General features: G+C 40.3%; 1 protein-coding gene and 1 long non-coding RNA gene across 2 annotated transcripts; one reads left to right on the forward strand and one right to left on the reverse strand.

Moving 5' to 3' along the window:
• Window positions 1-8: 8 nt before the first annotated feature.
• On the reverse strand, window positions 9-12735 carry fkbp9 (FKBP prolyl isomerase 9). Its single transcript, XM_020634676.3, has 10 exons — window positions 12420-12735; window positions 11568-11713; window positions 9254-9443; window positions 9022-9167; window positions 7715-7904; window positions 5629-5774; window positions 5349-5538; window positions 2338-2483; window positions 1724-1887; window positions 9-1222 (listed from the first exon to the last, which is right to left on the reverse strand). Exons 1-10 carry the CDS (start codon window positions 12620-12622, stop codon window positions 1046-1048), a joined length of 1698 nt encoding a protein of 565 aa, XP_020490332.1. The 5' UTR covers window positions 12623-12735; the 3' UTR covers window positions 9-1045.
• On the forward strand, window positions 7136-8721 carry LOC114920343 (uncharacterized). Its single transcript, XR_010664713.1, has 2 exons — window positions 7136-7248; window positions 7426-8721. It is a non-coding gene; the product is annotated as an uncharacterized lncRNA (long non-coding RNA).
• Window positions 12736-13351: the final 616 nt, after the last annotated feature.

Here is a 13351-nt window from a genome sequence, read left to right on the forward strand (position 1 = left end):
GTCGTATCTTAAGGTCAGGTCATTTAATCAGATTTTTATAATCAATAAGCCCCAGTATTCTCCTGAATGAAAAAACATATTCACACGCTCTTTTACTCTCTTTTTCTCGCACATAAAAACACAAACACACACACACACACACACACATGCATGCATACACGCACACACGCACACACTCTGTCTTAGACTGCTATCATGTGCGGACATTTGGATGAGGACAAAAACAACCCGTTGAATACCTTGTTGACCAACAGAAAAATACAAGAATTGAAATCCCCCAAAAAATGTTAGGACTTTTGACCTCTCAGTGTTGTTATGGATGACTTGAACAGCAGGAAACACAGAAGGAATCCTAATGTTTAAAAGTAAAACAGTGAATGGTGTAAAGTAAACTAGCAACTATGTGCTGAAATCCTGTTCTTACTTCCTTTGTAACAATTTTTCATCACTACATGTGATGTAACTCTGGGTAGCTATGACCTCCACCACAGTGTATAACAGTGTAGGATGACCGACGTGTTGCTCCTGGGAGACTGTCAATGGAAGCTGACACACACTTCATAAAAACAAAAACATGTACAGCTATAAAAATCTTAACAAAAACAAATTCATAAAAGAGTGTTTGGAGAGAGTGAGGCCTTTTTTGTTTTCTCTCACAGGAGTGGTGCTTCTGTACCCTTCAAAAAATAACAATATTTTAAAAAAAAAACCACATAAAACAAGACATGAACTTTAAAGGACAGGAGATACAAACATTTTAAGTCATTCACTGTCATGTAAGTCCTTAAACGAGGTGTTCACTTTTCCAATTTTTTGCCCAAAAAAATAATCCTATTTTCTCTTTCTTGGCTTTTTTTTGGACAGAGCATCCTTTCACCATCATCTAAGTCTTGGAGTTAAAAAAAAAATCTCTTGGCACATTTCTCACTCCACACTTACTTTACACATTTAATATCCTTTTCTGCTCTACCCCCCCCCCCCCACCCCCCACCCCACCATTGAACCTGCGGCCTACACCATGATCTGAATGTTTCACTCAGTCCCGTCATAGCTCGTCATGGGTGGATTCATCTGCTTTAAGCTTGAACTCTGCCTCTGTGATCTTTCCGTCACCGTTTCGATCCTGATTGGAGAACATGTTGTCAATGATGCGATAAGGGTCAAAGCCAGGAGCCAGGCGGCCTTTTCCCTCATTCACCTGTCGCATGATGTAGTCAGTAAACTGTGGAAACAAAAGGACTGGGTATCAAACATGTACATTTAGCAGGGATGGATCAAGAGGATGACCAGGGGTACATATCCTAGCAACCCTTTAAATCTCATTGGCCACCCAAAAATCCTAATCTGTGATTGGCTCTTTGCATTGTCAAAGCCAGTACTTCAGCTGTGTTTCAGACTGCTAGTTCTTGCATTTCCATGTGGCCCATTTCCTTTCGTTAGTGCTTTAAACTCCTAAAGGATTCTTCTTTTGAGTCCTTGACGCTTAGAATATTCTTATGTTGCAACTCTGCTGTGGTATTTGTTAGTAAAAAAAATAAAAAATAAACACAGAATAAATCACTTTTAGTTAATGGAGATAGAAATGGTTAATAATTTATATTAATTTGTGTGTGTCTTTACACAAACGTCATCCCACCCCTGCATTAGTCAGTGCCTCAGTTGGGCCACCCCAATCAAAAAAAAGTCTAAATCCGCCCCTGACATAAGGGTTATTATCACATACCTCAGAGGGCTCCACCAGCTTGTTCTCGTCCATGTCCATCTCAGCAAAGAGGTCAGGTGACACGTCGTCGTTCCAGATGAACATGTAGCCTTCAGGAAGTCCTTCCTCCATGTCTACAAGCTCGATGTCGAACACCATCACAGCACTGCCTGGAACTTCGTCAGCTACAAATCACACACACACACACACACACAGCTTTAGAAGTAGCCGCAAACTAGTGTAATGCATATTTTACATGAATGTTCTCTTTCACCATGTAGATGAGTTTGTGTTCCTCTAAACCACATTCCTGATCTCTCTGACCTTCTCTACAATGTTTACAAGTTATCAGACGTTTTTTCTACTTAGTATTTTCGACCAAGCGAAAGGTGCCCGGCGTGACACCCTTATTTAAATGCTTATTGTAGAATGATTACACTGTAAACTTAACCAGTTGCATTTTTTATGTGTTATGCCTTTACAGACACTAAACATGTCTTACATTGGGGAGGCTCTGCAGAGCATTCCTCAAAATATACTGTCCTAGTGTCTGGCTTTTTCAACCTCCACTACATTAAGTTTACCTCATTATTACGGCACAACTTTTTGTGTGTGTGTGTTTGCGTGTCACTTACTGACTCCTCTCTCCCCATAGCCCAAATGGGGAGGAATTACTAGGTGCCTCTTCTCTCCCACACACATCTCCATCAGCCCATCCTCCATCCCAGGGACCACCTGGTTGGCTCCCAGTACAATGTTGTATGTTTTCCCATAATTGTACCTGAAACAAATAGAGTCAACGTTGAGTATCTAATGGCTCTACATGCATTTGTTGCCAAAGTACAGTCATCTATAACGAACCATTTTATGCCGTCTTATAGTGGTGGGCGATATAACGATCTTAGATCGTGAAGGATTTTAACGTGCTGATGACCTTAGAACCGTAGAACCGAGCTAATGTGTTTCATCTATCATGCTGCAGTTTATGCTCCGACACAGATGCGTCTCTCCCCCCCTTTCCTTTTTTGCTCCGCAGTGGTGAAAACAAATCTTGAAGTGTCTTAAATATCTAGGACAGAGATAATATACTACTCCTTTAAGTTGTATAACGCACACATCTGGAAAGAATTTGTATCTGAGGTGATATAGGAGTCCCCTCCAGTTGAATGTTTGCCCTGATGTGTTGTTCCTTGAGTTGCCCGGAAAATTCCTAAATCTAAGACAAGATCCCCCACAGTGGAATGTATACAATAGGGCCCCAAATAGTGAGAGTGAGTAACCATGGTGACTGTCAATGTCCCGCCCCCTCTATGAATTAAACTCTTCTGTCAGTAAAACTTACTTTGATCATGTGTCGCAGAATGAACACATCCTGTATCATGTTTGATTATATATAAACAAAACTAAATGATGTCATAAAAACAACAAAGGCTGCAGAGCCTGTATGAAGCTACAGCTGTAGAAACTCTACAGGGCTAAAATAGAACAGAAACACAAGAACTCGAAGTCTACATGTTTTTAAATGAATGCATCACTGCGTGAAAATGTTCCTGATGAACATAAAAAGAGGACACATAACTAAATCATAATTTCAAAGTGGTGAGGAAAACCTTCAAATTGTTCATAAATATTGATCAAATTGAGTGAAAGACATTTCTGTTGCTAAAGATGTTCTGGGTGAGAGACCTCCAGACCTCCTACAAAGATGTTTTTCAAATAGATTAAACTTGTCAGTGCAGTTTTTGTGCATTTAAAAACATTATACAGGGAAATAAGTTTGGTTGAACTGGTCAGTAACTTACAAATTTGTCTAAAGAACAGTATGAAAAAAATCGTGATAAAATCATGATCGTGATTGAAGTGTCTGACGTAACTAGGACAGAGATAATATACTGCTCCTTTAAGTTTATAACATGCACATCTGGAGATAGTATCTGAAGGAGATTTAGGAGTCCCCTCAAGTGGAATGTTTACATTGAGGTGTTGTGTAGGAGTATTGCCATATATGGATGTGTTACTTGATGTTTTTATGACCCATGACGAAAAGCAGATGTTTAGATGCATATAGGCGATTGTCTCTGTGTGTTCGGGAGAGATCATTATTGGCTTCTTGATCCTCCTGGTCAGACGTGACCAGTGACTCTGTTTCTTGCTTAAATAAAATTATACTCTTTGAAAGCAAGTCAGTCTCAACGGCGAATTTCTTCATCATCAAACATATCAACAACAAGGAAATCCACATCATGATCTTGCCAAAAAAAAAAATCGTGATATGATATTTTTCCCATATCGCCCACCTGTGCTGGTATAACACGTGTAAGAAAACATATCTATTCTCTTTGATTTTGAAACACATCTGTATGATGATAATCTACAGTATATCATACTCATACTATGCTAAAAGTATGCACGCACATTCAAAAACTGAAAATGAGAGTTTACTTATTCCAACAAAATAGAGGCCTACATTTTTTTTTTTTTTAAATACAGTCAGGAAGAGACTTGAATAACTGTATTGTTGTCATGACAACTACTATAGTACAACAGTAGTAAATGATGTATGTTTACCTCCTTAAAGCTATAAGTTGACATGGTTAATGTATGTTCCAAAGTAAATAGCAAAACAACAAAGAATGATAAAATTACAAAATACTCTTTCTTTGGTTTGACAAAATTGTCTTGTAAATCTTTATGGAAGGGATCTTATGGGTCTTTTCAGCACAATATTGTGTTCAATGCCAGATGGCATCAAGGCTTTAAGAAGAATGCATATCCTATTATTTCAAATGGTTGAATATGGCCCAAGTTCACTCCTATATACGTACAAATTGAGACTAATGTCAGATAAATTAACGTCTATCAATCATGACCTCTTCAGCAGAAGATTACATGCATGTTAACAACACTAATTCTAAAACAACGATAAAACGACACCCATCCTTCTTGTACTGCTGACAACACAGGACTTGTAATATTTCACCTGGCACAGTGTGCTCATGCAGTTTAGAATTATCTCTTTTAACTGTGTTAACTTTTTTAACATCCAGCCAGTGTGTGGAGACCTGCAGTGTCAGATTTTAAAATGCTACAAGGAGAACACAGGAAAGACTCTGTCCTGCTCCAGCATCGCCTCAGCCTACATGCAGTGTGTGGACAACGGCAAGAAGAACAAATTGAGCCCTGGAGGTTAACACCACTGGATGAGGAACGTGAGCATCTGAAAGCTTTACTGTTTCCACTTTAGCCTTTACTGGAAGAAATGGTGCCATAAAACACTCACACTGGTCTGGGAATGATGTCACAAACATTAGCAGCTTGGTCTCCAGCTTTGGTGCCTTGTTTGCATCCTCTCTGGTTCTTGGGATCATTTGTAAACCAAATTTGCTCCGACACTGATAGATGGATCATTGCATTTTAAGAGCTTGTGTTTGTCAAAAAAAAGGAAAAAGTGCTGAAGATTAGGGTTTGTTGGTTGAATTATGTGTATATATTATACTATATTATTATCTGATGTACGTCGCTTTGGATAAAAGCGTCTGCTAAGTGAATTGTAGAATTGTAGAATCTCTTCCTAGCTTGCACAGTTTGTTTTAGAAGTTTTGTCTGTCCCAGGAGGCCTTGAAGTGTCTCACACAGGTTTACTCACGTGGAGTCGATGGAAGTGCCGTCCAATAGAGAAGCGTTGTAGTGGTATTTGATGAAGTCTCCCTTTTTGGTTTGCTTGTCACATTCCTCTGGTTTGTAGGTGACAGCGACCTCAGTGCTGTCTGACGGGTTGTGAAAGTCGATGATGTGGATGTCGAACACAAGCACAGCTGAACCAGGGATTTTTGAGCCTGGAAAGCAAAAATAACGTATTTATACAGAATAAAGATGAGACACAATTCTGTGACCGAGGAAAGGGTACCAGAGCATTAGTCACACACCTGTACCCTCCTCTCCATAGGCCAGATGTGGTGGGATGGTGATGGTGCGTTTCTCTCCTACACAGACTCCAATCAGACCCTCATCCATGCCGGCAATCACGTAGCCTCGTCCCACATAGGTGTCATAGGTACGATTACGGGAGTAACTGTGGTACATGAATTCAAGCAAAAGTGTTATTACACTGCCATAGAGAAAAAACAAATCAAGGCTAATCTAGGAACTTTATATGTAGTTTTTCTTTGAGTAGATACAGAATTCACTCTGAACAACACTACTGACACACCTTACTACCATGGTAGACATGTAAACTCTTGTAATGTTTGTTTTTAATGTGCCAGTGTGTTTGTTTTTAATGTATTCCAGTCCACACATTAGCCTCTTCATCATTGACCTACAGTACATCATTACTCCAGACCAGGAGGAGCACCCTAACCCGTTGTGTAAAGAACTAAGGCAAACAACCTTTTCTCAGTTATCCTGGTATCAAAAGTCTCTCAAGAAAAGAAAAAAAGAAAAATTGGGTTCAGATAAAGTGGTACCCTCCCAAAAAACAACAGATTTAATCGCAGCAAGCAGTTTTTTTTTTGTTTTTTTTTGGTATGATGCACTGATTACATTACAAAGTACAAGCACTAGTCAGGAGTTGTGTAGCAAGAAGTAGAGTGTGTGTCGAGTCCTTGAGGTCCAGTACAGAATGTGAATAATGAATGAGTTGAACAAGGCTACAATACATAAGAGGTAAGTTTGTGTAGGCTGGACTGGTTAAAGGGTAAAACGTGTATGAACACCACCTTCAGAAATCTTTTTTAAAAAGTGAACTGAAACTTTCAATACAGAGATATTTTAAAGCTGTAATTAAAGGCAAAACAACTACTTTGCATGTATGTATTTGCTTGCAGTATTTGTTCCCACCTGGAAAGTTATATATGAAAGTCTAGACTCTACTGCATAATATGTTACAGTGAGTAAAAATGTAATTCAGGATTGCAAATGTTCAGATAGTTGTAGGAGTTTTCATATTTGTCTTAAAAGGGAGACCCTGAATTCATTATGTTTATTAAAGATCTCTATTTGATGTTTTTATAGGAACATAGTGTCCACCATGTATAGTCTATGGTGTCAACATGACCCGCTCACCAGACTTATAAAGAAGTCATGATGCTCTCTTTAAGGTTACAAGGCATGTGCAATAGCAGGTGGATGTTGTTTTGGTGTAGTCTTAATGAGATATTTGCTGTCAGAGCTCACCAGGAAAACTGGTAAATTACTCATTTGGTTCAGTTTCAACTCAAAGAAATCTATTTATTTTCACCAAGTAGATTCCCTTTATTATTGTTGAGGTTCGAAACCAATCTGAGGCAAACCTGAGGCAAACCTCAAACGAATCTACCTCTAAAGTCATCTCCAACATTGATTCTTACACAATCGACAACCAGTTGAAGACTGTAAGTTAGAGCTGGTTCATAGCTGCAGCTGTATGTATCTCTGCAACCACTGCAGGAAATGTGCTGAACTTCAGTTAGTGCATTAACGCAAGCTGTGGTTTACACATCTGGTTGGAGGGAAACTCCCACACTCAAAGCCTTTTCATCAGAAACAATCCGCCTTCTTTGTTTGAGGTAAGAAACAAATCTGAATGTTATCTGTCAGAGCTTCAATTTGTAACTTGTGTAGTTTGTAGGTCTTTGATCAGGAGATATCCTTATGTCAAAGTAGGCTTAGAAATACTTTTTTCCCTTTGAGAATGTAATTAAATATTGAGCAATTTCCTTTTTCCATTTCCTTATTTTCAAAAGATTGATTTGAGAACCTCTTCTTAGATTTAAAGCCATAAACGCTATCTACCTGTCACTGTGAGTAAAGCACAAAGCACAAATACAGGTAATGAAATTTTTACAAAATGTAAACAGGAAATTCATTGTGGTTTTAAAGTTTTGATTCCTCTCTGGTGTGTCCTCAGCGCAGAAGAGAGATGCCACCACCTGGAGGACACTTGAGGAACAACAGACTTCCTCTTATGAATCTAAAGCTGTACTGAGTCTTTCTGTGTGTTTAACAGGAAGAAAATCAAACACTGTCACACACCTGGAGTCAAAGAAGGTTCCATCGAGGAGGCTGCCGTTGTAGTGGTAGCGTACAAAGTCTCCAGTGACCGTCTTCCTCGTGCAGGACTCGGGCACCTTCTGATTCGTCACTGTGATCCCATCTCTGGGGTTGTGGAGGTCCAGAAGTACAACGTCGAACACCAGAGACGCCTGTCCTGGGATGTCGCTACCTGAAGCAGAGAAAAGGAAGACATGTTGAAGTCAACAAGGAGTCAAGTATGGGTTTAGATTAAAGGAGAGGTGTATTGCTAATAATGTATTATGAAGCCAAAACAATTATGCTACTGCCCTAACTTGATTAGTTAGCTTAGCACAAACACTGGATTTAGCTAACCTGACATTGTCCAAAGGTTACAAACCACATCAACCAGCATCTGTGAAGGTCATTTAGAGTTATAACTGCATCTGCATGAAGTTAAGGACCACTGCTCAGATACCGAACAGTCACTTCCCAACTTAAAAAATAGTCCCAAAGTAAAACAGAAAATCCCCATTTTTGCACTTATGGCTTTGTACAGATCTGTGCAACTTTTATGCACCCCCTATAGTGGATGTTTGAACACCTACTTTGACATATGCAACCAAACATCTTAATTAGCGTTAGCATGTTTGTAACAAGAAAGCAAGGCTAGCTGTTTCCCTCTGTTTCAAACGTTTGTGCTAATCCAGGCTAACATGCTGCAAACAAGAACAAGAACAAATGTTTTCCCACATTTTGAACTATTGTTTTAAACAATTCATGCAACCATTTAAAAAGCCTCTTCTACATTTAATTTCTGGGATTTTTAAGTCCCTGGTGTTTAGGAAGCAATTTAGAGAAGACTCTACTTTTTACCTACTGTTTTAACCTAAAATTGTATTGCCTTCTTTTTAGAATTTGTTATTATCTTGTGAAATGTTTGAAATGCTTTTTGTGCCCAGGTGAACCTCTTTGAATTGCCTGGTGTCTGAAAGGTGCTATATAAATAAACGCTTCCCTTGCCTAAACTACCTGTCACTTTATTTAGCCTAGAAACGCCAAAGTATATTCAGCGGCAAGGAACCAAGAAAACGATATTCATCAAAGTTTCTTCACAGGATTTGTTCAGGGTTGGGGTTTAAAGAAGTCAATGTTCCAAGTCTGAATAAAACAAGGTGAGATGTATAGTAAAACTGCATGAGTGTAAATACTGCCACCCTGTGCCCTAAGTGTGCATTGCAGCACTTGTTGCTTTCCATTGCATTTCTCAATCTGTTTTTTATTCCCAATGGAGGGAAAACTTATGTGAAAAAACATTAACAACTCACCATCTCCATTCTCTCCATATCCAAGTGATGGTGGCATAGTAATGATGCGCTTCTCCCCAACACACATTCCCAGGAGACCCTGATCCATACCCGCAATCAGCCAACCAATCCCGACATATGTGTCATAGGTACGCATACGGGTATGGCTGCAGGAAAGGATGGAGGGAGGTTACAGATGGTGTGTGGAGGCATTTTTTGTTTGTGAATGAGGGATTCTTACAAAAACACAAACCTGGAATCAAAGAGCGTCCCGTCCAGCAGGGTGCCATTGTAGTGATAGCGGACATAGTCAGAAACCTCCACCTTTCTGGAGCAGACTGAGGGCGTGTGGTAAGTGTTGATTTGGACGCCATCCTCCGGGTTCCACACGTCAAGCAGCAGGACGTCAAAATGGAGGATGGAGTCAGGAGGGATGATGTCACCTAAAGAGGAGAGAAAGGAAAAACATCACTCTCTTGTAAACAGTCCATCTGACCTGCAGTCTAGAGAAATATAAACAGAGAGAATCAATAATTCAATCTTAATGGAGTGCCTGTAAATTAGTACGCCTGCTTACTATTGATAAATTCTTCCTGACTGTTTTGAGTTCCTGGTAGGTATTGGTTCTTTGATTAATGGGGTTTTTCATACTGTAATTATATTAATTAAAATGTGTTATTGGAAAGATGTAATAAGTTCATTAATAAAATAACGTGTTTACATAAGTCTCAGAGCTCCCCAAAGCTTGTCTGTGACATTTCTTGCCAAAAAAATCCAATCTGATCCTGCTCACAACAATGTAGGTGAGCTGTGTTCAACTCCCCCCCCCCCCCCCCCCCCGGAAGGGCTTAAGTGGCTTGGGCTTTCTTGCACCATGTCCTATTGTTTACAGTGAGCAGACTCACAGGGCAGAACAAACACCTAGCTGTGGGAGTGTCACAAACATGGGGGAGGGGTTACTGCCCTTTGTGATGTCATAAAGGGAAAATCTCCTAACAGCCAGTTTGAGCACACATAGATAGGATGGAATAGAGGATGGAATTTTCTCGTAATTGGGGGGTTTGTAGACAGATAAGGGACACATATTAGTGTCTGAAAAAAAGATGGTAATGTGTATTTTTGCACAATATGTGGCCTTTAAATCACGTACAGATTGCTAGATTAAAATACTTAGCTAGACCCGTGTCTGATACTTAAAAAAACAAAACAAATCTCTGCACTCACTTGTTAGCAAAATATCTTTTGGTTTTGGATTGTTGGTCTGGTCTAACAGAAGAGGAAATGTGATCATATTTGCTTGTGTTCTTTAATTGTATATTTGAATTGGATACATTTCTACATTTTCTGATGTTTAGTTACCAAGTGAATAATTGGAATATTTTTTTTTCTGTGAATTAACCTGTTATGAAAACAAACAACAGTTAAAGCCACAGCAATAAGTGTGTAATGTACTAAGTGAACACCTCTTCATGTAAAAACAAGAGACAGATTTGCTGCTTCTGACATGAATGAGGTGTCCTCAGTGCCAGCTCTAGCCTCCTCTGACCGGCATGTAATGTTAAATCTCTAAAGCTTCTAATTTTAGAGTGCTCAACAACCTGATGTTTGCAAATATGAGCATGAGTCACTCATTACTCACTCACTACCTCTGTCAATAAAATGGTTAAAACAGTGATCTCTCACTGCTGGTATGCCTGTGGAGTTGCCTGTTCGCTCAACGAGAGTTCAGACAACAAAGAAAAGGAGGAGAAGGTGAAGGAAAGGAGATGAGAGGCGAGGAAAAGCAGGACTGGATGGATGGGTGGCAGCCATTAAGTCCTAGCTACTGATGAGCTGGTGGGTCTCTTCCTGGTTTTAATCTGCATTCCCCAAAGTCCTGCTCTTCTGTGTTTTCTTCTTTCCCTCTGATAGCACAGGCTTCAACTTTTACCTGTCCACACATGCAGCCCCCTCCCCCCTTTCTCTCCCATTTTCCAACTATTTAACACACACACACACACACACGCACACATACTTACAATAACACAATTCTTTTTCTTATCAGTAAAATAAAATGCATTTTTGTCAACACTGTATGACACAAATACCCTCTACAGTGGACCGCAGACTAGTATGAATAAGATTTAAAAGGTTGAGTATCCTGCAGCTGATGCTCTAATAATCATAATAATACTATAGAAGCTGAAACCTTGATCCAGAATGTTTTTCTCTGACTTGCTTCCTGGTTTGTGATGTCCCTCTGACATCATTCAACATGGACGCCTTGGTGCAGCCCACTTCCTCTCTGCTCTGGTTGACTCCAGAACAACACAATACTCTTGTGGGACTCTCTTCTTTTTGCCGCATGTTCTTCAGCCAATGTGCAAACAAATTCTCTGAGTGTTATGTGGAGATGTGCCAGCTGTGTGCTCACTCGTCTGTGGGTTTATAATCACTCGCTGGAGGAATAAACACCGGCATGTCCTCAAATCTAATATAGAACTTGTTGTTTTATATCCTGACTGTTTCTTTACAACAAATCAGTAAAATTACGACAAACAAGGGGTACAATTTTTTTATATACACACCGTATCCTCGTGATCCGTAGGCCAGATGAGGTGGGATCTTGACCAGACGTCTCTCGTTGACACACATCCCCACCAGAGCTTTGTCCATCCCTTCGATCAGCTGCTTCTTGCCCACAAACACGTTGTAGGAGCTGCCACGGTCGTAACTGAAACAGATAAACCACAGTTAAACTTTTCAAGTTACTTTGACAACTCATTTAGAAAAACCCTCATACAGCAGTCACTGATTAGGGCTCTGGACTGTGGGAAGGCACAAAATCTTGCTCAGATGTGTCATGCTAATCACACATTTTAGTATATTAAAGTCCTTTGCTAGAAGCTTATTGATATAGCATATTGAAGTTGATTACAAATTTCCACTTGACTATACACCCAAAACATCAAGAAGTGCACAGTGGACCTGTGGCTTTTGGGGCCCCTGGGGGTCTAGGGAGCATGGGTGCATGGGAAGTTGTCCATAAGCAAGGTGCACTGGGCCTATAGGTCAATCTAGGGCAAGGGTTCTCTTAAGGTGAATTTAAGAGATTCTAAATGAATCACTACAACTTGGTCCACTGGAGTTTTCAAAACATTTTTCAAATGGGAAAAAAAAATATTCAAAGTTGACAAAACTCAGTCTGTTTTAATGGGTGTTTTTTTGTTTGGTTGTTATTATTCATAATAGCATGTCAAAGTTTTGGAGAACTTAAGAGTAAGGATAAATGGATCCAGAGCTCAGCCGTGCCTGCGTGGCTCCCCGCTTAACGCGCACTTTTACGCATCACGCACGCTGTTTGCACTGTTCGAACCTGATCAGCTCTGCACGGTGACACTAAGAGTAATACAATAGACCATTCGTTGCTTGATACTCACCTGGAGTCGAACTTCTTGCCGTCCGGAAACACGCCATTGTAGTGATACCTAACATAATCCCCGACTTTAACTGCGCGTACACACTGCTCCGGCACGAACGTTTTCTCAATGAAGATGTCGTCTAACGGTACCGGGGGAGCGTTGCAGGCGGCAAACGCCACCAGAACAGAGAGAAATAACATCAACTGCATGCACTGGATCATTTTCACTACCTGATGAAAGATTAAAACGATACTGATAACTGTAGGCTCGGCCTCTGGGTATGTACGCGCTGGCTCCCTGTTCCCTGTTAGTTTGGTTTCCTCTGACTTGGATAAAAGTCCTGCCCCCCCTGTCCCAGTGCAGGAACGTCAAGCGACACAAAATAAGCACAACATCCTGTTAAACTTTAGATGACACCTCAGCTAATGCCCTTAATTAAAAAGCTTGACCTATGCAACTTAAATGAATAAGAACTGCGATGCATGTTCCAATGTCTGTATGTGACGCAGATAAAATATAAAGACAAATTAAGAAGCCAAATGTGGTTTTATTTTGAAACAGCAGACTAGCTTCCTTGACCTGAGACGCGTCATTCCAGCTGCCTTTACTCATTTTCGGATTGAATGGGATAGTTTTGGGCACCACGTATTGCTCTTGCGCAGTGCAGCCTCTGTAGATATGTGTCAACGTGGTAACATAGGGGTCTCCACACAGCTGCAGACACATCCCCCCCCCCTCCTCTGGATACATTTAAACTAGAGTAATGCACAACAGACATCATGATGCACTCAATGCTGCGGACTTTAATGATGTCACATGAGGACACACGTTTTTCTCTAACATGACGCTTTGCAGTGGTCTTGTTGGGTTGGGGGGGATTCGGGCCCTTTTCTTTAGAGGGTGCACACCATGCAGGCAGGAATGTTCTACGTGGCAGTGGGAGGAGGGGG

The sequence above is a fragment of the Labrus bergylta genome, chromosome 19 (assembly GCF_963930695.1).
Source record: "Labrus bergylta chromosome 19, fLabBer1.1, whole genome shotgun sequence".
Taxonomy (NCBI): Eukaryota; Metazoa; Chordata; class Actinopteri; order Labriformes; family Labridae; genus Labrus; species Labrus bergylta.